The 27,630-nt window shown below is 41.1% G+C and overlaps 3 protein-coding genes across 3 annotated transcripts; 1 reads left to right on the forward strand and 2 right to left on the reverse strand.

The window, feature by feature from the left end:
- Nucleotides 1-198: 198 nt before the first annotated feature.
- Nucleotides 199-1,461, reverse strand: s100a11 (S100 calcium binding protein A11; the record flags this gene model as incomplete). Its single annotated transcript, XM_079570660.1, has 2 exons — nucleotides 1,327-1,461; nucleotides 199-330 (listed from the first exon to the last, which is right to left on the reverse strand). The coding sequence occupies exons 1-2, from the start codon at nucleotides 1,453-1,455 to the stop codon at nucleotides 199-201; spliced, it is 261 nt and encodes an 86-aa protein (XP_079426786.1). The 5' UTR covers nucleotides 1,456-1,461.
- A 1,090-nt stretch (nucleotides 1,462-2,551) lies between these two features.
- Nucleotides 2,552-12,716, reverse strand: pbxip1a (pre-B-cell leukemia homeobox interacting protein 1a). The gene is made up of 10 exons (XM_079570913.1): nucleotides 12,566-12,716; nucleotides 11,647-11,775; nucleotides 10,535-10,619; nucleotides 10,386-10,453; nucleotides 9,054-9,699; nucleotides 7,876-8,115; nucleotides 6,858-6,901; nucleotides 6,638-6,733; nucleotides 6,316-6,496; nucleotides 2,552-5,170 (listed from the first exon to the last, which is right to left on the reverse strand). Exons 2-10 carry the CDS (start codon nucleotides 11,716-11,718, stop codon nucleotides 4,197-4,199), a joined length of 2,406 nt encoding a protein of 801 aa, XP_079427039.1. The 5' UTR covers nucleotides 11,719-11,775; nucleotides 12,566-12,716; the 3' UTR covers nucleotides 2,552-4,196.
- A 2,538-nt stretch (nucleotides 12,717-15,254) lies between these two features.
- Nucleotides 15,255-17,315, forward strand: cks1b (CDC28 protein kinase regulatory subunit 1B). Its single transcript, XM_079570729.1, has 4 exons — nucleotides 15,255-15,377; nucleotides 15,552-15,625; nucleotides 15,760-15,887; nucleotides 16,626-17,315. The coding sequence occupies exons 2-4, from the start codon at nucleotides 15,567-15,569 to the stop codon at nucleotides 16,673-16,675; spliced, it is 237 nt and encodes a 78-aa protein (XP_079426855.1). The 5' UTR covers nucleotides 15,255-15,377; nucleotides 15,552-15,566; the 3' UTR covers nucleotides 16,676-17,315.
- Nucleotides 17,316-27,630: the final 10,315 nt, after the last annotated feature.

The raw sequence follows: 27,630 nt of genomic DNA on the forward strand, positions 1-27,630 counted from the left end.
GCTTTCAAGCCCCTAAATCAAGGATGTAATATGCCCCTGGTGCTGTGTGGGCGGCTTGGAGTACCATATAAACTGGTGGATGAATGACAGACAATGTGTGAGGGACAATGATGGCTTTAATCCAAAACTTGCATATCATCACAATGGCCAAATAAAAGTGAAGAAACTTTACAATTCTGTCACTGAATAAGTTAGGCTCTAGTTGAGGCCCTCTTGTTTGCAGGCCAACTTTCCGATAAGTTGCCAAAACTCAGAAAAAGTCAGTTCCCCATCGTTGTTTTCATCCAAGGAGCTCATGAGCTGGTCGACTGCCCCAGGATCAGAGCTGAGCTGCGGGGTGAGAACAGAGGATAATACTTTTAATGTGCCACAACTTCCTCAAAGCGCTACACTGTAATTATTCATTCACTCCACACCAGGGACTGACGGAAGCCAGGCCCGACCGCCACTAACCACTCACTCACACAGTACATTCATAAAAGGCGTTTGGGAGAAGTGTCTTGCCCAAGGACACACCGGCAATCTGCATCTGTGAGAGCTGGGATTCAAACCGCCAACCTCTTGGTTATTTGATGACCTGCTCTACCATCTGAGCCATTGTCGCCTCAAGGAGAAAGAAGAGAACTGGCCAGGAAAACACTGGGCAGGGGGAGAAACTTTACTGACTGTTTAGACTGCCCTGCCCCCTATTGGTCAAGCGCTATAATGATAATAATCAGATAAACGGTATAATAGGACATTATTGCCAACAGCTGTGGGCTTTAGGCGGGGCACAGCCTTGTTATCAACTGTATATCTTCACATTTAATATTGTATTAAATAAGCTTCTGGAACAGAGAGTATGCACTTCATATCTTTGTATGTATATCATTTTCTCTATTTGGACTTGCAACATGTCAGTTTAGTCCAATACATCAGGCCTTAGGTACACACACAGTTTGAACATTGAGTACTGTCTTTTGTGAAATATGAAATCATGTCCTGATGATGTCGGAGTGCGTTTATTTGAATAACAAACAAGAATGACGCTATGTGATCCTCCAATATTGATTTTTTTTTGTAGTTTCAAGGTGTTTACTATTGGATTAGAAGATCAGCCACTTCAAAAGAACCCAGTGTCCACATTCATGTGCTTTCTTTGTTGATCATATTGTGTCACCTCAATGACATTCAAAAACATTTTCCGTTGGCTTAATCTAATCCATTTTAAGCCAAAGTCTTGTTAAAAGCACTGCTTGACAATAGATCTTTTTCAATGGTTGGCCGTGTGCATCTACATCAAATTACCAGGCTTGACTAAATACGGTTCAAATATGATCGTAGTACCTTGACAAAGTTTGGGAGCTGGGTGCTGACCAGGTTTTGGAACTCTTCTTTGCTCAGAGTACCTGCAGATCCATCCTTACCAGCGTAAGTCTTGAACAGGGAGACCATGGTGGAGATAGCAGCTTCCATACTGGACTGTGAGTGTAATAGTGTGACCTGAAAATGCAGAGATGCTTTGAAATAGATACAGACAATATATTGGTCAAAATTATACAGTATTAAGAACACATCGACTCCTCACCTGAAATAGTGTGAACGTGTTCCCAGTCCCTCAAACCTCTCCACATCCTCTGGTACTTTTATACTCTTCATGTGCAGCATCAGCGGAAAATACATTTCACCCTCATTTCATACAACAAAGATAAACATCTCACACCTAAACAAAACACCAACTGGCACTAGGTAATGGACAACCTGCCCTTCAAAAGTGCTGCACACAGCCTTTGGAATAAACAGGAAAATGGATTAGAGTCAGTGAACCTTTTTTTTTTTATATAGATCTTCATGTAACCAGGAAAGTCTTACTGGTAGAAGGTCCTATGGTACATATTTTAGTGGTCAGAGAGACTGGATGATCTGGAGGAAAACCAAGGATAACATGCAAACTCCACACAGAAAGGCCCTGTCCGGTCAAGGAACTGAATCTGGGACCTTTTTGCCCAATTTTTTTCTCATAAATATTGGCTTGCACTTTAAAAATGGAAAAAAAATATTCTAGATATTATGCAAGATATTCTTCCCCCCAGTCAAATTGTTGTTGGCCCTCTGTCCTCACTCCTCACAGATAACATCTCTGTCAGTGCACTCTAATCAAGTGGATGAATCATGCACGTGCAAGCACTAATTAGTTTATACAAAACATGACTCATATGATGCACACCGGGGTAAGGACAGCTGAGATGAGTGAACTCAGCTAACTTCTTCTGCAGAATGTAAAGAATGGCGGTGGTTCATTGTTTTCATTCTTGGTCATCAGCGTATCGGGTCAGGGCTTACTGCTGAGATGCCAGCGACACGTAGGAGAGGGAGACCTATCTGTGAACGTGGAAGTGTGCACTCAGAGGAGCTTTAATCTGCAGGTTGAAGTGAGATAAAACAAGATGCCAGTCGTTCCAACGCGCCCACGTCCCTCTGCAGGGAAGAATAGTGGCACATACTTTAATCATAAGCAAAAGAGTAGTAGATGTTATTATAGAATTTACAACCACATTGATTTTCATTGGTGAAAAAGTTTATTGAACTTAACACTGACTTCTAAAAGAGGACAATTCAGGTGAAAAAAAAAAAAAGAGGCTACAACAAACGTGTTCAGGGATCAAACACATGCACTTTTCACAGGGTGCAGAAATGATAAAAGCTTCATGTTTTAGCCCTGATGTTGTCCAACAAAAATTCAAAGTTTCATTTTGGCAATCTCATCCAATCCCTTTGGTCTAAATTAATCTGAACAAAACACTTTCTCTGTTCATACAGCAGAGAAGACATTTTTAACATACAGTTTGACACTGATAGTGCAAACTGTGACATTCATTCTGCCAAGCAGCAGTTCCATTTCACTTGTAAATGTGATATTACTCAGATTTGAAACTCAAACCGAATCTAATAGAGCCATAATTTAAAGGCACATAAGCATGAGCTGGCAAACTGTTCAGAAAACCATTTTCACATTCAATGTGTATGGAGTCGACAAATAACGTCTTCATGAGAAATAAAACAGTTCAACCAAGAATAAATAAACACAAATTTCTTTTAAATCAATAAAAATATCAAGCATTAAATCACAAACCCATGAATTTTCTAAACATCTAAACAAGAAACAACAAATCAATCATGTCATGACCTTCTTCATGGTGCTTTGTGTAAGCTTTTAAAGCTACTAATACTATTAAATCAACAATGTGCACAACTTACAAAGAATAATAAAATACTGTTTGTTGCCAATCTCACAAAGGTGAATTTAAAATCTATTGAAAGAATCCCTCATAGACTCTAGTGTTTAGTTAAACTCCTGGGATACCCAGTAAATGTACAATATGTGCTGCAGATTCCCATGGCTACATTACAAAACAAGTATACGGAAAAAAACGTGTCATCTAAAACATAATCAGGATTCAAACTAAAGGAGTTCAGACTGTTGCCATGTCCTGTAGCACTTTGAAGCTCCTCAAACCGGTTCCTGCTGCGGCTCGTCGACATGTAGAGACGAGGAGATGGAGAAATCAAACGCTCTGGGCTTTAACTGTGTCAGCTCTTCCCAAACTCAGATGACTGGCACTGGCTCTAAACTCGTCTAACCTGGTCCTCGCTCTGAGAACAGGAGGTCCTCTGGGATTCACTGCTAAAGCCATTGCTCGCTGCAGGGAAAGTACCTGCAGCATGACGGGCATTTGTTCAAACCCGTTACAGACGGTTTCTGAGCAAGTCAGAAAAGACTGTGGCAGATACATACAGTTAGAGTAATAAACTATTTCTCTTGTAACTTAAAAAAATGGCTTAAAAATAAAATGATTAGCCTCAATGAGCTGAGTGTGTTTAGTTTTTTCTGTGAACCCTGACATGCACTAATAATTCAGAGAACACTATATCGCAGAGGAAAATCTACACGACACATAACCAAGGGACCTTGCGTTAGGAGGCATGACATGACGGAGGTAGGCAACGACAACTAAGCCCAAAATGACAAGCACAAAGTCTAGCTTATTATTATTATTATTATAACAGACCAGGAGAGATACATTTATCCGAGAGGCATGAGCTCTCTTTTACAATTATAACTCTGAAAAGCAGAGTGTAGGCTATAATGTCCTTAGATCCAGCCTCGTTGTTTTGAATATGTTAATGTTACATTTCCATCCAACTTTTTACAGTTTTTAAGCAGTGGCGGCAAACTTCCAGAGCACTTCTCGTTCAAACTCCTCCATCTCCTCCTCCAGGGAATCGTTGTCTTTGTGCCCTTCCAAAATATCAACGGCGTCCTCCAAAATGTCTGCCACGTCCTCCGCAAAGTCGCCGAAACGCATCCGGTCGTGAATGAACACTCCATCCTCGAAAAACTGTGCAGTCAGCTTCCGGATCTTATCTTTCCCACTGGAGGATGAGGAGTCATCCAATTTGCTCAAGTATCCTTCAAGCAGCTCCTCGAATTCGGACAGCTCCACGGGATAGAGCCCCTCTTTGGCGGCGCATTCCTCCACGTTGGTGCACCCCAGCTGTGGGCGGATGTTTCTGCTCAGTTTCTGCTCTTGGTCTCTCCAGAAGTCGTGCTGCCGGTGGGGCTTTTCTTGGCGGCTTTCGTGGGTTTTCTTGTGGGATTTGTTGTGCCATGGTTTCTCTCTCCGCCTCTCCTCCCTGTCCATCCTGCGCTCTCCCTTCTTCCGCTCCCACTCATCCTGGCTCTTTCTCCAAGCCTCTTTGTGCGAGTTGTGCTTTGATTTGACCTCGTTCTCGCCCCGTCCGCCCTGCTTCTTGTGTTTCTTGTCTTTCCCTCCTTTAAACTCTTTCTTCTCCTCCTTCTTCCACTGTTTTTTGTCTTTGCTGCCCTTCCACTTGGACTCCTCTGGCTTCTTCTTGCCCCATTTCTCGACCTTTTCTGAAAGCGTCTTTTGAATTTCAGCTAAGTTATCCCTGACGTGTTTCCGGTCACCACTGTCTTTGTTTTTCAGTGTCTCCAGTCGCTTCCTGCTTTCTTCCAGAAGTTTCTTTTGTCTTTCAAGTTCCTCTTTGAATCGAGCTTCGTTTGGTGGGCTCTTCCTCTCAGAGGTGGATGGCTTTAGGTGTGTTGGCCCATCGCTGGCACCGGGCTCAGTGAGTGGTGATGAAGGAGCTGGAGCTGCTGCCTGGGGCGCTGTGAACATAGAGATATGTTTGGTAAATAAAAGAGCACAGTATAATTCGAATGTGTGTGTGGTTATAATAGTACAGGTGAAACTCGGAAAATTTGAATATCGTTCAAAAGCGCATTCATTTCTGTGAAACTAATATATGATAAACTCATTACATGCAAAGTGCGATATATAGCCTTTATTTGTCATCATTTTGATTATTATGGCTCCTCTTGTGAAAACCCCAAATTAAAAATCTCATTTTGAAAATGGACTGTAAGCCATAATCATCAGAAATATAACATATGTAACTTTGCATGTAATGTGTCTGTGTCATATATTAGTTTCACATTTTAAGCTAAATTAGAGAAATTAATGAACTAATGAATAATTAATGAATATTCAAATTTTCCGAGTTTCACCTGTATTGTTAGTGTCCATAGTTACTGTATATATAGAATATACTTAGATAATGATCATACAGAAATTGTTTGGCAATGTGCAAATTTAGGAGGCAGACTTGTGTAGTTAGTAACATTGGTATGAATAACACTGTAACAAAGATACTTTAAAATAAACAGACAAACAAAGTCTTAACAGCCCAATTTTCCTCAACAAAACATTCAACAGCGTAAATGTTGAATGGGAGCAGTTATCCATTATGCTTGTTTTACTGTTTGACTATCACACTTCTGTAAATCCCTGTGAGTCCACTGTTTCTGCTATTTTGCACTATTAACAAAGAGAAAAATGGATTGAATTAAATAGGTGCCAATGTGTACAATAAGAAGTCACTTCTACTTTCTGTTCAAAAGCTCGCAGCCAATCCTTTCTCTGTGGAAGACTCTCAAATCCCAAATCACTCGGAAAAAAATGTCTTTCCTTGTAATTAGCAGGGTTTAGTGGCTTGGCAGAGGATGATGCTGTTTCTCAATTGTCTGTGTGATTTTTACTAGTTTTATTTGATTGTCTTGTGAGTTCAGGGGTCTGCTACCATGTTTGCTGTAGTGCTGAATGGATCTTGCCTTTCTCTGATTAGTAACACCCCCTTTGCAACTCATAGAGACACTGCAACGTCCCAGGCTACAGTTTTTGTTCAGAATATGAAAAGCGAGTTATCTGTCTGGTCAGACTATACTGCAGTTCACAATATGCAGCGTTGCCTCACCAGAGAGAGCGCTGAGCTCCGTAACTCTGGCTCTCAAAGTCTCCAGCTCCTTCTTCAGGTCGGGCAGCACCAGCAGCTCGTCCTTCAACTTCGTATTTTCAGTTTCCAAATCTGCCCTGCTGTTTTCATCACCGCTCACCGCCACCGCCTTCAGGGCCGAGTCCAGCTCCTCCTTTTGAGCCTAAGCCATAGTACAATCAGCTTAAACTCACAAGAAAATACGCCGGTAGTATCAGATAAAACAATGCCTATTAGGAACAGTGTTAAAATGTCTGAAAAGGGCAAACAACATCATTAGCATCAATAAGACGCCGACACCGACCTTTAGCTGAGCCTCAAGCTGAGCAATTTGTTGGTTTTCTTGTGTAAGTTTATCCAATAGCTCTTTCATTTCCTTGGGATCACCACTAAGCCAGTCCTGCACAACAACACATTGTCAGTCAAATAGGTTTTCATTTATAAATAGCCCCGCCCTTTTGTTGTCATGTCTACTTTCTGTTTAGAGCTGCGTTTGAGTAATGAGGATAAAAAGGGGAACAGACCTGACTTTGTTCTCCATCAGTCACTTCTGCACCGTCAAAGTCACCTGTCACAAAACAAAACAACATCTTTCAACACAAACTGACGACATTGCTTACACCAGTGACGGACACGGCTATTGTTTGTCAAGCTTGTGCAGGACAAGCAGTGCTCAGTATTCATAAGGTCGAACTAGTGCTATGGGTTATGAACATTTTATATGATGGAATTATGTATTTGATAGGGGTTTATTCTGTAAAGAAAATAGAAAATACACAGCTTTGTACAAACATGCAATATTATATTAGTTTTATATTATAATAAACAATGAATGTAATTTTTTGCTCAGAAACTTGTGGGGAAGTGTCAAGTTGAAGTCACGGTGATGGAGCACAGTTCATTTGAATGTCGAAAAACATGTGCTATTATAATTAAGTGGTTCTTAGATCTGCGATAATTTAAGGAAAAGAAAATCAATCCTCCCATCACTCTGAACATTTCTGAACATGGTCCCATTGAAACATCAGAATACCATCCCATGAATGGCCCATTAATGGAAGTTGTCTTTATTCATCGATATATAACATGTCGTAAGTTCTGTGTTTGCACATCTCTGCCTATTAGATGGATCTTTCCTGTTGGTGTTGCATGAGGCCTAAGGTCGGATAAGTGTCTGGTCAAGCTGTTAAGTGTTGGCCTGGGAGCTCTGAGGCTTACACTGCTGCCTTATCTGCACCACAGACTGGACCGGCCATTAACAAGACCACAGATCATACTTTAACACAGCACAGCTCAAACCAGAAGATCTCTGTATAACAATGATTCCTTAATAACTACCGGAACAGGAATTATAATTAAAGAACTAACTATCTAACTAGAAGTGTGATGGAGACCGACTGAAAAGGGTTCATGTTCAAAAGCTAGTTAGCATAATCGCCGTTTTCCATAATGTGAGTTTTAGGAAACAGTTCCTTCATTTTAGGTCCATAACTTTGTACTTTTCCGATGGTACTGTATCTCTTTACACAGAGGGGAACTCACCTGAGAGGAACAGCGAACCCAGGAAAAGCAGGACCAGACCCGCGGCGATGCACTTGTTCACAGAAAGCCACGGCTTTGTTTCTTTCTTTTCCTCCATTTTAAACTCCACTTCTTCCTCATCATCTTCCTCCTCCTCATCAGACGTCCTGGGTCTTGGCGCCTCGAACGATGGCAAGTTTCTCCTTCTTAATCCATCATCGAAGCCATCTGTGGCTCCCGATTCAAAACTATAGGACGGCTCTGAGTGAGGAAGCAAAAAAGAGCATTTACTTAATGTTGAGGTGCAAGACCGACCAGAAATCAATGTTAAAAGCCTTTTAAAGGTCACCCAGGTTCATGCCTTATGGTTAATATCTCTGTCATTACTGGGCCTATCAACATGATACAAAACTAGCACAAAGTCAGTGGGTTCTCTGTCTGCACAAATGTATGTTATTCAAAAACAAATTGCACATCTATTGCAGACCAAGTCAGGCGCACCACTTTAGAACTATTCTAAAGATCAACATTTTAACTATTTATCGCTATAGCAACAGCCATAATTTAATATTTACTGAAACACATGGATTATCAGTGTAGAATGTCAAGAACTTAACTTAATAAGTGGCTAAATGTCAAAGCTAAAATACCAAATAAACAACTCAAAAAACAAAGTGTAAACAGTATGTAAAACTGTCTGCCCCTGTGCTCCTGGAAATGCATGACATTTTCCTGCTAAATTACGACAACGGTAATTTCACGGCTGGCTGTTTCTCATTTTCGCGGTGGGGAGCTCGCTTCTCTGTCGCACCAATAAATCACATTTGAGTTTCCAGCATGCCACGAATATGAGGCATGTTTAACACTCCTTCCGCAAGAGGGCTCTTATTTACCTGCTCCTGCTGTAGCAGTAGCTGAAAGCTAACTGAAGCAGCTACACACCACCACTGCAATCAACAAGAGTTAAACGGGCAAAGCGAGAATGGGAATGGACCCAGAGTGGCCGATAGTCAGTCAGCTGCTGGACATAGGGCGATACTGTCCTTAGTGTCGTGGGTTCAAGTCCTGGCTCTGACAATTTGCTGAATGTCTCTCCCTGCTCTTCACCCCATTACATCCTGTCCTATAAAATAAAGCTTACTGGCAAAAAAAAAGCACTAATTGCCTCCTTTATTGTTTTGTCCTATTCATAGGCATACCTGGTTCACCCTCCTCTTCCTCGTCCTGGGTCACTGCCTCTGGGGACTCCTCTTTTTCTACATGTGATTCCCCTTGTTCTTCGACAGGGGCTGGAGCGGCAGTGTGATCCACAACCTCAGCGGGACATGGTGGCACCTCGCTCACCTCGGGGACTGCACTTGGTTTCTCTGGGTGGCTCTCTTCCTCCCTCTGGCTGTCATCAGGTTGGACAGACGGTACGGGCTCAGTGGCTTCAGCTGCAGTAAGTGTCTCTAAAGGGACAATCGGCTTTGATTCTTCTTCTGGTTGACTCGGACTCTCCTCTTCCGGCGTCTCGCTAATTGGACCGATGTCAGCCGGTTCGTCAGACACGGGCACCGCGGAGACGGGGTTGTCAGAGACACAGTACACCTCCGGTTCGCCCTGGAGCAGATCAGAGGCAGGGATCTCAAGAGGGGTCCCCAGGTCTAAATTAGTGACAAACGGGATGGCGCAGAGGTTGTCGTTGTCACTGGGCGAGCTGGCTACGATGTCATGGATGACAGGAGGCTGGCTCTCTGGGTCTTCCTCTGAAGGGTCGAAAGAGTGATGGGGCAGAGGGCTGATCCGGGATGGACTTGACGGGATGGGACCCTCACAAGGTTCTGGAGTGGTCTCTTGACAGACCTGGGCAATAAATACATTATGTAAATTTTTTACTGAATTAATATATGACTTTCCATTACCACATAATGCACATAATGTTTCAATGTATCAGCTTTGTTTCCTTTTTGCTTTTCCCTTGCCAAAGCTAAAGATGTACATATGCTCTGATTTGCATAGTAATGCATCAGAATAAACACCAGAAGGCAAATACCTCTCCTGGCAGGACCTTTCTAGCCTTGGGAATGAAAACCCCTGAATGTAGATCCATCGTTCAGCAAACACACCTGAACTTCTCACTGCAGTATAAATCAGAAGTGATAACTCCATATGATAATTATAATATGTGTATGTTATAACGCAATGGCTTTATTATTACCCTTTGTTACATAGTGTTTTACAAAGGTCACTGTAGAAAGTCGCTTTACAATCCTGTCCATCATTTATTCGGACTAAACTCTCCATAGTAATGGTAGAAAGAAACATCATGCATAGCCACAGCTGCCCTGGGGTAGACAGAAGTACAACTAACCTCTGACAATAACCAACCCTGCACTCACACACATACTATTTACCCATTTACTATCACACGATTATTCCCATTAACAAGAAAATGAATAAAGTCTTGCAGCCTTTTTACGATATTACATTTCCATGTTCTGTGTCTGATACCTGGCAATGTTAATGTCCACTTTGTCTAGTGTACTCACCTGGTGGCCCTCTTCAGACAGGACAGTCTCTATTGGAATGTCAATGTGTTTGAACTCTGCAGCGGCTCCTGTAATAAAACCCACACAATATTGAGTCAATAGGACAGGAGCGCCAGCACCTCTGTGATAACTACTGTTTTAACACAAACCTGCCAGCTCCTCAGAAAGACTCGGGACGTCTCCTAAGCTCTCAGTGCCGTCATCCACCGGCCCCACACTCTCCACAGCTGCTTCCTGTGGCACAGAGAACAACAAAGTGGCTATAAAACAACACCATTTACCTAGCAAGGCAAAAATACAAAGATCACAAGACATGGATTAAGTTGAAAAGAGAAGGGAGCGTTGCTTGTTTTGCTGTACAGGTTTATACACCGTTTGAATGAATCGCAGTACTTTCTTGTTTGGACACTGGTGAATCTTCCTGTCAGCGCCATATGTTACTCGTCAGCTTTGTACAGTACAGTTGTCTTTCATAATATTCTTATTATCTGTGTTGTATCGTTTTGTTTGTGTTGTGTTTCTTCATATGGGTCTAGAGTCTGATAAATAAAAATGATGATTTTATTATATCAAACTCATAAGACAACAGCTATGCCAGTTGTTAAAAGGTGTATAAACAACTATACACTAAGGATGAAAGATGGCTAATGCCAAGTCACAGAAAATAGGTATACTATATTGCTATAATAAAATAATGTCCACCTACATTAGGCACTCAAAGCGCTTTGCAGGTAGGAACCAGTCACCCATTCACACTCTCATTCATTCACCAATGTACGCAGACACTGGAGGCAAGGTGGGTGAAGTGTCTTCGGTGTGTCATTGTGTACCTGTAGTAGCCGGGATTCAAACCCCCGACCTTCTGATCATGAAATGACCCGCTCTACCACCAGCACCACTGTCTATCCCCATTGTATGTTTAGTCTAGTTGAAATTTGGTACACAAGTCATGCAGTATAGACTCAATAGTTCATTTCTGCTTGTCTGTTTTCTTGTTACAACAGTCCAATCCACTCCAGTATATCCCGTATTTATTTCTTACAGGAAATCTCCCTTGTAGGCCATAGTTTGTAGATACTGTAACTATTCACATGAGCTAAACTTGCATTTGGCTGAGTCATTCGTAGTACTGAAAAACACAGGGATTCATGCTTTAACCTGCAATATTTGGCTTGCATTCATGAGACAAGAACATGCAAAAATGTTCATTCTGTCCATAAAGCTCTAGGCAGAGTCTCCTGAGCCGGTTTGGTTGTCTCACCTCGGGGGAGAGGAGGGTCCAGCTGTTGGTGGAGGAGCCAGTGCTGCCAGTACTGTTGCTGTGGTCAGACATCGCCCTCTGCAGGCGCAACCGGGCACAGCACGGGAGGGATCAGCTTTATTCTTGTTTCTGCAGACGACGACAAAAACGCATCCTTAGGAAGAAAGTCGTGATGCAGCAGAGTTAATGCATCTGTCGAACCACGATCATGCACACATAATGACAGTATTTCTGTGTATGGCCTGCACGACTGACGGAGCTAGGCTAACACAGCTTGGATTATGAACAGTAATGTCAGTTTCTGCAACCTTCTCAAAACCAACATACCTTTAAGGACACATTAACCAAGGCACACATAGAAGTAGAGCAACCTTAATTCTTACAGTTTAGTGGGCTGCATTATGCACGGCACTTTGGAGCTATATTAGAGATATAAGAGCAGATTGTCGCTTATGCATGTTATGTAACTCCAGTGGCATCCACAGAAAACAGCGTAATGGTTTGAGCCACACTAATACCACGGTTGTTACATTTCCACTTAAAAGCAAAGCCGTGTGTCCTGATCAATCACTGACCATTTGTGCAGCTGTTAAATGCCCCAAAATGGTCAACCACTGCGCACAAGCAAATCTCTGAATCGCAGCGAGAGAAAACAATGGGAAGCTCAACACTCACTTACCCGCCTGTGCTCGCGCGACACGTTTCTGCTTTAAAATGTATTACTGAAGCTATTTCGGGAGCTGCAATTGTTGTAGCAACCACATTCAAGCTTCACCCACGAAGGTAAACAAAGGGATGGTAGCAAGGAGGCTGACCATTCCCACTCTTCCGCGTTCTCGCACACAGGCCTTTCCACTTGCTAGCTCCCACAAAACCCCACGGAATGCAGCAAATACGCAAAAGTAGACGCGTGGGTTACCGATACGCGTGCTGTTCAGTTGCTGGCGGTCGTTTATCTCTAAAAATGTTGCTGAAATCTTTATGCACAAAGCTGCACTCCTCCCGTGAACTTGGGAACTTTGGGAATTCCAGGCTGCGTCACGCCATCCAACGCGCCCCTGGTCCAATCGGATTTTGGGAAAGGCACCGTAAGCCTGCCCTCGGACCCGCGCTCGACCAATCACATCAAAAGTGTCGCGTCAGGTCCAGCCAACGCTCCTCTCCGGTTTGATTGACGCTCGCAGGTGAATGTGGCAGGTGATGGACGCAAAGTAATAATACAACTTCATGTGTGAACCTAAACCCTCCAGATGCACGCGGGCACGTATATATACAGAGACGAGAGGATGCCAGGGCCAGCCACGCACTGACACGTCTGCTAAGCTATATTTGACTGAGGGACTTACCCCAGGACAACTCCCTTGCCTCTTTGTGGTCAGTAATTTCATCAGCTGTTCAGTTTTTCCTCCATAGTTAGTCTGTTAATGTTGCGTCCTTCTCATTAACAGGCTGTGTTTGGCATATTTGGAATGCCAACAGAAACAGTTGGAACATAATGGGGCTGTTGAACTAATATTTTCTCTCGTGATGGCATGTGTCAATTTAAAATGTAAAAGAAAAGACTTTAAAGCTGCAGTATGCAACTTTTTATGTGAGAAAAAGAGTTGATATTAGTGCGTATTTGACTTTGTAGTGACCCAGCAGCTTTATGAGTGGTCAGCATGGGGCCTTTACTTTCCATCACAGCTGGTCTCAACGCTCCAGGATCAATTTTTTGGAAGATTTTCACTGCTGACGGACCCTCTCAGCAGAAAACCTACAAAACAATTGATCCTGGAGCGTTGTAGAGGTCACTCAAACAGCTGCTGGGTCACTACAAGGTAAAATACGCACTAATATCAACTTTTCCCCCCCCACATAAAAAGTTGCATAATGCACCTTTAAGTCTCTTCTTGATAAGCACTGTGAGCACCCAATGTAGGTGGAAATGCAACAATAATATTTGATCCAAAATGTATCTATCTATTTCTTTCTATCATGTGCACAATACTATTATGTGCATGAAATGTTGTTTACTTTCACACTTATGGGAGGAGACACATGTATGTATGTGTTTCTTAATAGTCTCTGGGTAGTGAACCAAAGTGAAAAGTTAACATTTTTCTTAACATTTAATATACTCCATTGTACTACTTGTATATCATGTAAGATATTGACTGACTTTTTGTGATTTGAGTTTGCTGCCCTCTTGGCCAGGTCACTCTTAATGAGTTCTTCTTCTTCCTTAATAATACATAAAGCCTAATAGTAAAGGAAAGATCACCAATAAGCATAAAAGAGAGTATATGTTAGGTTGTCAACAAATTGCTCAACCTATGTTTGCGCAATTTGCAGTCGAAGACAACTGGGTCACTCAGGTGTGAGGTCGGCCGACTCAGTGACCCAGTTTGCTTAGTCTCTCTTCTTGAGAATATTGACAGAATGATTTTACTGTTAATGTTATAGCCCAGTAGTACCAACATTTTTGCTGCTTACTTTGAACCTTTCTTAATGTGAGAGTCCCTACTTTAAGTGGGCTGTCAACTATTTAGCGTGATGCACGAGAAGTAATTTGTCTGTAATTTGTGGCTCGTATTGTCAAACTCAATGTTTTTTACTACAAAATACAATACAATTAAAGAAAAAATTCTATTCAAATCCTAAATCTGTGTTTATTCGAAGCACCTCCTGCTATTGGGATCCACTTGCCTACACAGAAAACCCACTGTTGTGTTGATCTGTTTTCACACCAGTGTAATCCGGTGTAGCCTAAATAATCCCCTGAAAAATCCAGGCCATACTTTCCTTGAAAAAAAAAAAAAAAAAACTGTTGGTAGGCTACATATTACATAAATATCTGGGTTATTCTATTCTGATTTCACCTTTCAATTTTGTCTGCAACTATTGCTATCCTCTTACCCTCCTCCTTCACAGAGCATATTTTCTCCAGTTCTGCTTTACCCAAATCTAAAAGGTTATAGGCCAATGTAACACCTCATTTGGAAGCAACAAGATTAATCTAAACAGATCTTTTTTCCTCACATTGTTCCTGTGTTGTTGTCACTTTTTTCATCTTCACTCTTCTGTCACTTTTTTGTTGTATTTTTGTCACTTTTTCATTGTTTCTTGTCACATTTCTGTCGCTCTTTTGTCACTTTTTTTTTGTCACATTTGTCATTGCTTTACTGTCATGTTTCTGCCGCTGTTATGTCACTTTTTCTTAGCTTTTCTTGTTACTCTTTTGTTTCTCTTATGTCACTTTTTCATTTTTTTTTTGTTGCTGTTTTGACAACACTTTTTTCAAGACGCTTATAGATTTGGGTAAAGCCAAACTGGAGAAATGTGCTCGGTTCAGGTGAGGTTTAAGAGGATTCATAGGCACATTGTCGTATAGTATTATTTAAAAGAACAGATGTATAATCCTTCTAATGGAACAATACGAGCAGATGTTTAATCCGTGGTTATGTAATAATATGAAACTGCCATGTTTTCATCCTCTGTTTAGATAGATTTTTTTCCCTCTCCACCACTTTCACGCGGACCAATCAGATGTTGCAGTAATATGACGTCAACTTCATGCGACGGGCGATAACAGCCAATCACAAAAGAGTTCCTCGGTCCGCTCCACCAATGGGAGGACGCCTGACTCTTTTGAACGGTGAAAAGCGGTTTCGCGATCATTCGAGAGGGAAACGGCGTCCTGCACACTTTGCCCCATTTGACTAGAGTTATTGGATTAATCTCCGCATTTTGTAAGTCTTTGCATGTCAAAAAAGTGAACTTGCCACTGTGTCTATATGTTTTGCGGTGCTGCGATGTCTGTCATTTAACTAGCTGTGCGTTATTCGTGCCGAAGTGCGTTTAAAGCGCACAGGCAGCGTATTATTTGGCTGTTTATTTCTACTCATATCTTTCTGTTTTTTTAGGATTAGCATTACATCATGTCACACAAACAGATCTACTACTCTGACAAATACGACGACGAGAAATACGAGTACAGGTGCGTATGACATGACATATGATGGACCTGTTGAAGTGGGCTAAAGTGGCGTGGTCTGTTCGTCACATGTTTAGAAGCAGAAGTGGATTGTCTAACGGCGAATTCCATATGTTTTTCCTTTTCTCCCCCCCCAGACATGTCATGCTACCGAAAGATATCGCCAAACGTGTGCCTAAAACTCATCTAATGTCTGAATCCGAGTGGAGAAACCTGGGTGTCCAGCAAAGCCAGGGATGGGTTCATTATATGATCCACCAACCAGGTATAGTATTGACTCATACATTTATTGCACCGTATAATGAATTGACCAACACTGTACTTTTTTATTTTTTCTGGGAAATCTACACATTACTGATAATAGTATTGCTGATAATATGTCCTATTCTAAAGCCCAGTGTTTATTGTATGTGAACAGGGAAGTAAAGACCATATGATTGCATGTTGTGAAATGTTGGCTGGTTCAGTAACATTTTAAAGCCAGTATTACCTTTTTACTCATTAACATGACCCCAGATGCCATGTTGACAAAGTACAGTCTATTATCAATTGACCTGATTAAAAACAAAACACCTAGAAAGGCAGCTGTATCTTTGTATGAAACTCGCAGAACTGAGTGGTCAATTGTTTTAAACCTATCGATACTCTGGGAGTGAGGACATGCCCATTAGTTTCTATGTCGTCTGCTTGTTTGACGTTAATTATCATAACAGTCTAACCAGGTGGGATGTGTATTTGGAAGGAGCACTCTTTGTATCATTGAAGATGACAGACTAACAACAAAAGCTGCGAGACGCTGAAACTAGTAGCTCTGACCTTGAGGCAGAGATTTGCAGTAAACATGTCGAGAGATTTGTTATTCACAACCATATGGTCAGCGGGACCTCACCACACCCTCTTTTGAATATAGGTCATTGGTGTCAGATCCACCCAGAAATCAAAGCATCACAGCTGTCCTTGGCTTTAAATGACACGCCCTTGTTTTTGTTTTATCCTTGTTTAGAGCCCCACATTCTGCTCTTCAGGCGCCCCCTTCCCCCCCTTCAGAAGTAAACATCGACTGGGTCCTTGATCATCCCGGAACCTATGGATCATATCATGCTGTAAGACTACCCTACTCCTGCTTATAGGCTGATCTTGGACCTGGATGAGAACTATTATGAACAATGTGGTTGAAGCATGAAGAATGTCTTGCGAGGGAACGCCGCCTGTTTCACCTGGACAAGAGTTGTACATATTTTACACTGTCTGCAAAATCTTTCCAACTTGCACTGTGATTTGTGACTTGATGTATGTACTATGTCCTCTTTTGCTGAACCTGCTTGGATATGCCATATTTTAAAACAAATTATCAAGATGTGGGGAGTGATGGAAACGTGAGTTAAGTGCTAATGTGGGAAGGCCCCAGTCAAACAAAGCTTGTCAAAATAGTTGTCAATCTTGGTTGTTAATCTTAAGACTCTTGAGTTATCCACACGAAGACTGGAAGATACATGTTGCTGCTTTGTTTAAATGTGATTGGCATTTAACTATCTTTATCATGTTCTTTACCGTCTGCGTTGAGTCTTGGCTGTTTTGTAAACAAACCTTTGTTTTGGCCTCTAAAATCAGTGGGTCTTGGAGTACCAGAAAGCAGCTCAGTATTTATCAATGTGTTGCCCTTTATGAAATAAATGTAACTTTCTTCTTTTTACTCGTGTTCTTTACTTGAGTTTGATATTGTGTTTCCAGCAAAAGTGGGTCATAGAATGGAACACTATAAATCTCTTGTAGAGTAATTCACTTGTTACATCAGCTTGTAATGCAGTAATGTGCTTCAAATTAGGCACGAATGAATGTATACTCTTTTAAAGGAAATTTATATCTCATAACTGCTGAGAAGTTCTGTACGTTAAATGTTTGAATTTATGGCGACAAAACAAAATCTATTATCTTTAATCATTAATGGTAGAAGAAAATATTTGTACATAAGAAACGGCAAATAATTTTTTGATGTATTAATTGCATGTGCTCTGTATAAGCAAATTGACATACCAGATATTTTCCTTGTTTTAATTTGATGTGTTTTGTAAGTGACATACCAGATCTTTTACAGTAGATCAGGCATCTATTCTATTTTCCACTTTTTCATCCATTAATGCAAAACTAACTTAATGACACAGGCCATCTTACATATGAACAAACGTGTGTAAAAATGATTTTAGCTGTATCTATTTTTCAGAAGAGAAGAAACCTCTTCTTCAGCCATAGATATCGGCTCCGACACTAAATGTGCCTTTTGACAGTAGGGGGCACTATAGCACAAGTTTGATTTGGATAACTATCCTTTTGAGAAGACAAGACATAATACTTTGATATAATTGAATCCCTTTTGGCTATACAATTCATTGTATTTCTTTGTAGACATATCTTTAAAAGTGTCTTGAATTTAGAGACTTCTGACATAAAGACAAAGATATTCCAAAAAGAAAACATGCCCTAGAGATGCACTTGCCCCAAGCTTCTCCACACCACGGGTATTAACTGCAACACTTTGAAAACCGCAGGTAATGGAAGATAAGAAATGTATTTGGATTGGCAAGGGAAGGCTTTTTTTCCCTTTCTCTTGGGGCAGTTTTGGGGAAATTTTGCAATCATAATCACTATGCTCTGTCGGTCTGCAATCAGGACATCCTGCTGAGAAACAGACGGGTGTGAAGCTAAAAAAGCTTCCCCCAGAGGTTTTAGTGAATCTAGCTGAAAAATAGAACCAGTTGCAATCGCAAATTATAATCTACAACTGAATTTACAGCAAAGATGCTTTCAGCAAAATAAGATGATGATGTCAGCTTTGCCATTAAAGCATTTGATGACTCCTGCAGAGAAATAGGGCCCTATTTTTGCTTTAGTCAGAAATCAAGGTATTTTTTTCTTGGAAACTGACAAGAGTCAGCCAAATACGGCCAAATATGGCCAAATACAGCAGAATCCTGCCAAAGTAAGCCTATATTCAATTTATTATCCCCATTTCAGGTACGGTTGATGTTTGTTTGTATACTTTATTGTCCCTGTAGGGAAATTTGTCCTCTGCATTTAACCCATCCTTCGATGCAGCTGGGGCAACCTGTGAGGAGCAGTGGTCGACAGCCCAGGGACCCATCTCCATGATGTGGAGCCAGGCTGGTGGTCAGTATCACGTGGCTGGAGGATTCACCTATAGCACATGGTCAGGGAAACCGGAACGCAGACACGTGGAGAACATGCAAACTTCACACAGAAAAGCCCTGTCCTGGTGGGAATCAAACCTGGGACCTTCTAGCTGAGAAGCAGAGGCGCTAACCGCTGTGCTACTGTGCTGCGCTGTTGATGTTGTCATAACGGAGTAAGCAGCTGCATTCACAAATCATACATTACTAAAACAACCTCCATATCTCATATATTTACCCAATCATCATCACTTAAAGGTGCACTATGCAACTTTTTAAGTGGAAAAAATTGCATATTTTACCTTTTAATGACTCAGTGGGGTTTTTGGCGCAGCATGACAACTTTGTATTCTGTCACATTGTTTTTTGGGGTTCATGCCAGAAACTGGCCAGAAACCCCTAAACCATTGATCCTGTAGCGTCATATAGGTCACTGTGAGGGAGAGTAAAGGTTCCATGCTGCACCAATAAAGCCACTAACTCACTAAAAGGTCAAATACGCAGAAATCTCAATTTTTTTTTCCACATAAAAAGTTACATAGTGCACCTTTAAGATATGGCTGGTTGAGAAAGTACAATACCAAAAAATCTTTAAACGGGAAACTTAGTATTTTGACATGTTCTTTTTTTCCACACAACTGTCAGTCACTCACTCACCTTGCCACTTTTTTATAGGCATGTTCTGAACCAGATTTTCCTACTATTCACTCTAGTATCCACACACACAATTGCCATGATCGGAGGCAAAAAGAGCTTCAGTCTCACCGTTAATCATACAACCTTTTGGGCAAGTAATGAACTTTTCTTTAACAAGAAAGAGACAATACCAGTCCGTCAAATGGTTGATGTGTGAAATATTCTACAGTGAATTGATGAGATCAAAGAGCGATAGAATGTGTTTACATTTCTAGGCCATCGTAGGGTAGTATGTAGTCAAGGAAGATGCAAAGGGAAATGAGCTGGGTTTGGCGCTGGAGATACGGGGAACACAAAGAGGAAGAGGACAGGAGGAAGGTCAGGCAACAGAGATGGAGAGTGCTCTTCCAAGACAGCTATTTATGCGCAGTGTCGTAGCTCAGCGGGATGCCTGCTGCTAAAAGGGGCCAAGTCGAATTCAGAGAAGTGAAGGATATTTGAATGGAAAAAGCTACTGTTTGATACGAAAAGCGGATGAACAAAAAGCCCCCAAATTGCTTCCATTAAACCATTGACAGAATCCGGAAAACCGCAAATTTAAGACAAAATTATTCATGAGCTAATCTGTCAAAGTATACAAAAAAATGTCAGTTCGTCACGAGGTTAATTTTCTGTAAAACAACAAAGCGTCTGTGAAAAATTAATATCTGAATAATACATTTGGTTAAATGTATAATTCAGATCATATGATTTGCCAATTTGCTTCATTCTACATGGAAAGAGGAAATGGGAATTTGAAGCTTAATAGGCAAGAGACAAGGGCACTAGGACAATCTTTCAAAAAGTAATAGCACGTATTTAATTAAAGCCTCAGATGGAACTAGCTGGAGGCCAAAAAAGAAAGAAAGAAAAAACATGAAATTGTAGATGACAAAAAGTTATGACAGAGTTTATATAATCAATGCATTAAATAATCTCAAATTAAAATGAATTAAATCTAAAATTGTATATGACCCTGAGCATCATCTGAAGTTCCACCAGTGTAACACAAACCACAGATTCACTGTCATAGAGTAAAATGCGACAGTAAATGAAGACACGTGATTATATAGTAATAATTATATCTAAGGTGATTACTGAAGGATCCACATTGAATGCAGGTCATGTGACGCCGATCTGATGATGGCGTGGTTTGCGTTCCATCCATCCCATTGTGATCATCCAGCATGGCGTCTCCAGTCCCCGAATGCGACGTCGTCACACATTTTTAATTGATTTGTAGGTTAAGCAAAAAATGTGACCAATGTATTTACTCTGGATTATCCCATTGTCTGGGTGAATACTCGATTCTGATTGGCTGGAAGGTGTCCATTAAAAATGTATAATGTACACCACTTAAAAAACAGTTTAATCACGTTCTATATCACTCCACTTGCAGCTGTTACTATAGTAACGATAAACAACTGAGCTGGAACTACTTTCAGGTAAAACTGATTAAAAAGTGAAACAACTCCTGCCCAGGACTTAAAAAAATAAGCAAACAGGCCCGAATGAACAGTTTCCGTTGGCGGGACCATGGTATCAGCGGGATAATATACTCCGAGGTGTCCATTATCAGAATAACTGGACTCCGCGGACACCTGGACACCTCGTCGTACATTATCTCTTACTTATTTGAGCCATTTTTAGCAATTGCAAATACATGTGCTGAGACTTGTTTTATATTTCTGTGTCAGTGAAAGAACTTGAGGCTGCTGCTTACAGTTTAAATTTAACTTCTTCATAACTCCTCTCGTTGTTATCCAGGTTATCCAGTCTGAGCTTGCAAAAAAATGTATGACATTGACTAAGCAGATTTTGCAGTAGACGCCCTTTTTTTTTTGGACTATTAATAGTCCAAGGGGATGTCTTGCTTATAAAAGAGCTGAACTACCTCTGGAGGATGGATGAACACTCAGAACTCTGCACCACTCGGGTCTTGAAGCACATTAGAGAACAAATAATGACATATTAAAATTGATCATCAGCAAGACACTGATGCTATTGTGCAAAGCATTAGCACAAAGTTCAATCTAAGCATTTGGACTTATACGATTTATAATAAACAGAGCCAGCAGCTGAAAATAGTTCTCTGTAAGTAAGTCATGGCAACAGTCACAATAGTCCACATAACAAAATGTCTTTTCGACTCAATACAAGGGGTCAAGCTATACCTGTTGTTACAATGCAGTGCCATAAATGTAGCATAAGGCGTAAGAGTGGTTTCTCAGTAGAGCTAACTTTAACAACAGAATTGCCGAAGTATGTTTGATATAATGGTGAAAATAGGACCCGCTTCAAACACAGTGGTCGGTTTATGTATTTTCAAGAGCTCATTGATGTCGCATATAAATCAATTTTAGCTCTGACTGTGCGCTTCATCTTGATTTTCAGCCTTGGCAGCTCTTTGTTAGGTCTCTTTAACTTTATATTTCAGAACAGTCTTTTTTGTGTCCAAATCTGTGACCATTTTGACATATTTTAATGAATCATGTTGAACTGCTGCACCCGTTTCTTTCCTGGTTGGAATCTGTTGGCAAAAGAGCACAAATGTTGGCCATTTTTTAATAGAATTTTGATTAATATTGAGTAGTGATATTCAGTTTGTATTATTTCATTTTATGAATATACTGGAGAGTAAATGGCATGTTTTGAAAGGGTGCCGTGACAGTGACTATAGTGGTAAAGTGAACTGGAAAGTTGTCAGTCTGTTTGCCTTGGTCAGTGCATATACTGAATACTTGGGCAACCGACCATCAGGAGTCTGCTACCTGTTGGATTCAAAGAGCCAACACTTCCCTTCAAGAGCTACAACCAATTTTAATGTAGCGTCCTGGTTTAGTGTAGTCCGACAGTCGCGCTCACATTCATTCTTCCTGAACCACTGCTGCTTCACACTGAGCCTGAATCAACTTATCTTTGTGTGAGATATTTTCTGACCTGGAGACTGTTATATTGATCTCTGTGTCCACGCCTGAGTTACACCTCCAGTGCAGCGGGACCAGCACCAGCACACCCCCAAAACGACAGTAATCAATGAAATGGCTAAGTGACCCACCCTGCTCATTCTGCGCACTCCGCTCATGTTATGAATAGCCTCAGTGGTACAGATTTGTCTTGTTGGTTCATGGACTGTCTCACTTATTGGTCACTGTGAGGCTACTTATCCTCCCTCAAGATGGATGCAGTGTCAAAGTGAAGACATCTTTATCAGCATCACTGGCATCAGGACTACACAAGAAAGCTCAAGGAATCATTTAAAAAAAACTTAAGTTGCCTGATTATTCTTGTAGCATGTCATTAGGCGTAATATGAGTGTTCGCCGTGTTGTCATGTCTGAGGATTTGGTGGGCAAAACAAATGTATTAAATACTAACAGTTCTATGGTGGGTCAAAACAATGTTCACAAGCAGAACATTGCTTCCCTTGCACTGTGAAAGATCTGTGATTTAAATAAACAGCTCTTCACGCCTGGATAAATCAGCTGTTTGCTCAAAAATATCCAGTGAAAATCGCAGATAAAAACAACAGCGATCCTCCTGATAAACAGGGGCGTGTCTTTAGGGTGGCCAGGGAGGCACAGGCCGCAGGTGCAACCCACTCAGTTCAATTTAGCGTATATTGTATGTATGTACAGTCGTGCTCAAGTTTACCTACCCAGATTTTTTTTTTCTATTTTTTGACTATTTGAAAAGAAAAAATTTGAAAGAAACACATAACATTTTTTTCACTCCTAGCTAGTGGTTTTGTGAAGCCATTTATGGTAAAAGACCCTAATCAAAAGTTTGCATACCCCAGTTTTAATACTGTGTATTTCCCCCTTTAACATCAGTCTGGGCTGTCTTGCATGAACTTCACGTTTGAGATCTTCCCACAGTGGTTCAATGATATTGAGGTCAGGAGACTGAGCGAACCACCTCCATATTTCATAGTATGTATGGTGCACTTTTGATCATAGGCTTTTCATTACAAAAAAGTGCACCATGAACTAAGGAGGTGGTTTGCTGATGCCACCGGCTCCAGCTGAATAACGTGAAGGTCCCATTAGAGGCCATCTCAGTCTCCTGGCCTCAATATCATTGAACCACTGTGGGGAGAGCTCAAACGTGCAGTTCATGCAAGACAGACCAGGAACTTACAGGAACTGGAGGCTTTTTGCCAAGAAGAATGGGCCGTTTTACCATCAGAAAAAATAAAGCTTCATCCACAACTACCACAAAAGAATCCCAGCTGCCATTGATGATAAAGGGGGCAAAACACAGTATTAAGAACTTGGGTGTGTAAACCTTTGATCAGGGTCATTTTGGTACTTTCTTTTTTCATTATATTTTAAAAATAGCAAACTCCCCATAAATGGCTTCACAAAACCACTACCTAAAAAAAATCTTTCATATTCTTTGAAAAATAGTCAAAATTCTGCAAGGTACATGAGAACTTTTGAGCACAAATGTATATGACCAAACTATGCCAAATATGGAGAAATGCCCACAAATGAGCACAACATATGCTTTTTTTATTTTTTATTTTTTTTATTTTTATTTTTTTATTCAAGGTAGTGCAGACGAACAATACAAAAACAGTAGACAAGTCCACTGACGTGTAATAATAATAATCATAAAACAAATTCTATACAACAACAACAAAAAAAGGGCACAAGTTAGAAGTGCTACCTTAAACATTTACATGTGTGTGTGTGTGCGTGTGTGTGTGTGTGTGTGTGTGCGCGTGTGTGCATGTGTGTGCGTGCCTGTATGAAATGCTAAGTGCGACTTGGATATGTTTATAGGGGAAACACAAGAGAAGGAGAGTTTGGCAACATAGAAAGGAGCAAAAAACAAAAGAAAAACAAAAAGATACTAATAATAATAATAATAGTAATAGTCATACAACTAAAATATAGAATAGTAAAATCAATCAAATAGAAGACATTTCTTTCCAATTATACAATGCTTATAATTTTATTTTATTTATTTATTAATAATTTTTACTTATAAGTTCAATACCCTTTTGAAGTGGATGTAAGACCAGGGGCTTAAACTCTGCTGCTGCCTGACCCTGGGGAGGCAACTCGCAGAGCAAGGACAACATATGCTTGCAAGTCAATCAAATCCAGAAATCTAAGTGTTCATTTACCCATTAAAAAAGAAAAGAAAGAGAGAGAGAATAGACCAAACTTTCCCATTTGCACCAATTGGCAGAAACGTATTCTCCACCTCGCAGCCTACAACAAAAACACAGGAGACAGGTGAATTTGTATGAGGAAAAGAACCAGCTACACTTGAGGAAAAGCTTTTATGATATGCTACAATGAGACAATTAAAACTACAATGACTGAAATGTTTCCAAATGGTTCCACAATTAACTCCCTCATGAAATGAAATACAAACTATGTACTGGTACACTGTGATGAGTCCTTTGCTGTTATTGGTCCTTGCACCAGACTTTGCAAAAGCCTTACTTACATAACTATACCCTTTGTGACCATTTAGCCGACCCCCTCTGCCAAATTAGCCTTTTCCTGTGATAGAAAGGACCTACACAAACCATTTTCCCTATTTCACCCCCGCTGCTCGTAATACAAACACATTTTTTTGAGTGCGATGCTTGTCAAACGGCAGCGGGTAATCAGACAGGCAAAAATGAATTATGCATCACAATATGCCCGGCCATCATTGCGTTGATTGTTTTTTAGGATGATCCACACGCTCCATGTTCACAATGAAAAGATGTTTAGCTTGGATGGAAAAAAATACAAAAAATAGAGTGGTATTTGAAGTCATAACAAGCCAAAAGCGTCACGTCTTTGCTCAGGAGACAAGCAGGTCCTCTCTCGCTTCATTCCAGGCGTCGCTAGTGAAGACGCATTGACAAACAACCTAACGACACACAACTGAGATTGATTTAACCGCGAAGACACAGTAATACAGCCATCGACAAGAGCGGGGCAATTAACGACAGCAGAACTCGACTGGAAAATAAAGTTTGCCGAGGCAGATGGGAATATGACAATGCGAGCCGAGCACTTCTAGGAGGCCATTTTGATTCATTAGAAAGGCTGATGTTGATGAGACTGAAGTGACAATGGCACGCACCGAGACGCAGTGCAAGGAAGTAATTGTGAAATATGACAGCGGCATTTAGCCCCCGTTCAACACCTGAGCTATGAATTAAGGGGAAGGAAGTTAAACAGTTTCTTGATCAGTTGAAAGAAGGATGTGTCCGTTGATTAGGTGCATAATATCACTGACTGGTGAAGAAGGAGCAGATTGACTTTATCTCCTCAAATTGGCTCTTTGGCTGAGGTGTTAGGCAAGTGAGGACTTTGATGTGTTCTAATTTGAGAAACGGGCAAGGGTTATAAAGTGAGTTGCACATGAAAGTAGAACATCTGATACAAACTCCAGCCACAAGGGGTCAGTACCAAGAATATGTATGATAAAAATCCCAAGCAGTGGTTCTCAACTAATGGGTCAGGACACAAAGCAGGTCAAAAAAAACATTTTCAGAGGAACAAAAAACTGATGGATGAATTTGATCCTCATGATAAATGCTTGAATTAAAATGAACGATTAAACTAAAAGTCCAAAGGTATGGTGCGATCCCAGTCCAGGGGTGACCTGGGCTTGTGTTAGGAACACAGCGCCGTTTGCTGGACAAAAGTGTGCACTGCAGTTTCATTGGTTTTGTTGACACCTCACCGCTTTCATATAAAAGCAAATCAAGAGAGGACATGACTGCTGCGTTATCCGTGAGACTATCGCTGTGTAAAACATACCATCAAAATGTATTTAAACAGAAGATGCAGCTCTATCGTCAGGGACTTATGCACAAAGCAGGGGTCCCCCTGCCGCTGTGTCTTTAGGGCCAGGCAGTGTGTCGGGACGCACCTCAGCCAGCTCCCATCCGCCGCATCTCGTGCTTCACTTCCCCGTGAGCCTCTTGCATGGGACCTTTTGTTTGCCAGTTCTGCATTAAAGTGCAGGTGCGCTTGTTTGCAGAGCTCATTTGGTTGGATAAAAGTCATATATTCTGAGTTACAGGGTAATAAGCTGGTATGGACTAAAATAGCTAAAATCATGCAGTTAAAACACAGCAACACCCAGAAAAACATGCAAAGTTAAATCCCAACTGTGCCTCGTGACATGGGAGTTAGCTTTTAGTTGGTTTAGCTGAAGGTGGGTCCCGATTACCTGGTAACCAGACTCACCACTGTACCAGCGATTGCGTCTGGTGACCATGGCATCAACTGCATTGTTGAACATATACAAGCAAACAGGAAGCAGGAGTAAACCAATCAGTGAAGGGTGGGCATCTGCCGTTGATGTGGTGTTATTAGCGGTTCTGCATTAATATTCGCACAGGATTAAGAATCACGAAACTCAAATACTGTCAGTGTATTGACAATAGGTTATAGATTGATATTGAGGAGACTTCCGTGTCCCATAAGTGACGCTGCTTGGGAACAACACGTCACTGCAATTTAACAAATCGTATGAAACGTTTAACTCGTTTGAGTTTTCTGACACCACCAACGAGGGCGTGGGTCCTAGACTGATATCCCTCCATTCTGGTCGCACCAGGCTAGGGTCCTGAAGCTCCACCAGTGAGGGCCACTGTCAAAAAGCAATCAAGCATTTTCCCTGAACTTGAAGACTTCTCATTCGATAATAGTGCAATATCTTTACCGTTGCAAGGAATAGGGTCAACACCTTGGTGGGGGTCTACTCATGAAGTGCTTCGACTGTCGTTCTTTCATTTAATCTGTTTTTACAAAATGCGTAAGGAACTAATTACCACATTTAACCACCTTTCAACATCAGAGCCACAGAAATGTAATTGTTTCTTGACTTTGTATAAATCAAAGACTTATTCATGTGTTACGAGAAAGCCGGGATATGCACGCATGAAAATTCACACAAAAGCGGTAATCTTTCCTCTGCACATTTTCATTTTGTGACAAGATCCCCCCCCCACCCCCCTTTTTCCCTGCACCTTAACACTTTTAGCCGCACTTTCTGAATTTGCTGTCAGGCGCCGCGGTCTCCTTCTCAATGCCTCTCCTCTCTGCTTGGCATGAATGACTGCATTAGGCGCTACCTTTAAAGATAATTGCTTAATTGGGGTCTTTTCATATGCCTTCACTCGCCG

This window comes from Gobius niger (genome assembly GCF_951799975.1).
Source record: "Gobius niger genome assembly, chromosome: 14".
Classification (NCBI taxonomy): domain Eukaryota; kingdom Metazoa; phylum Chordata; class Actinopteri; order Gobiiformes; family Gobiidae; genus Gobius; species Gobius niger.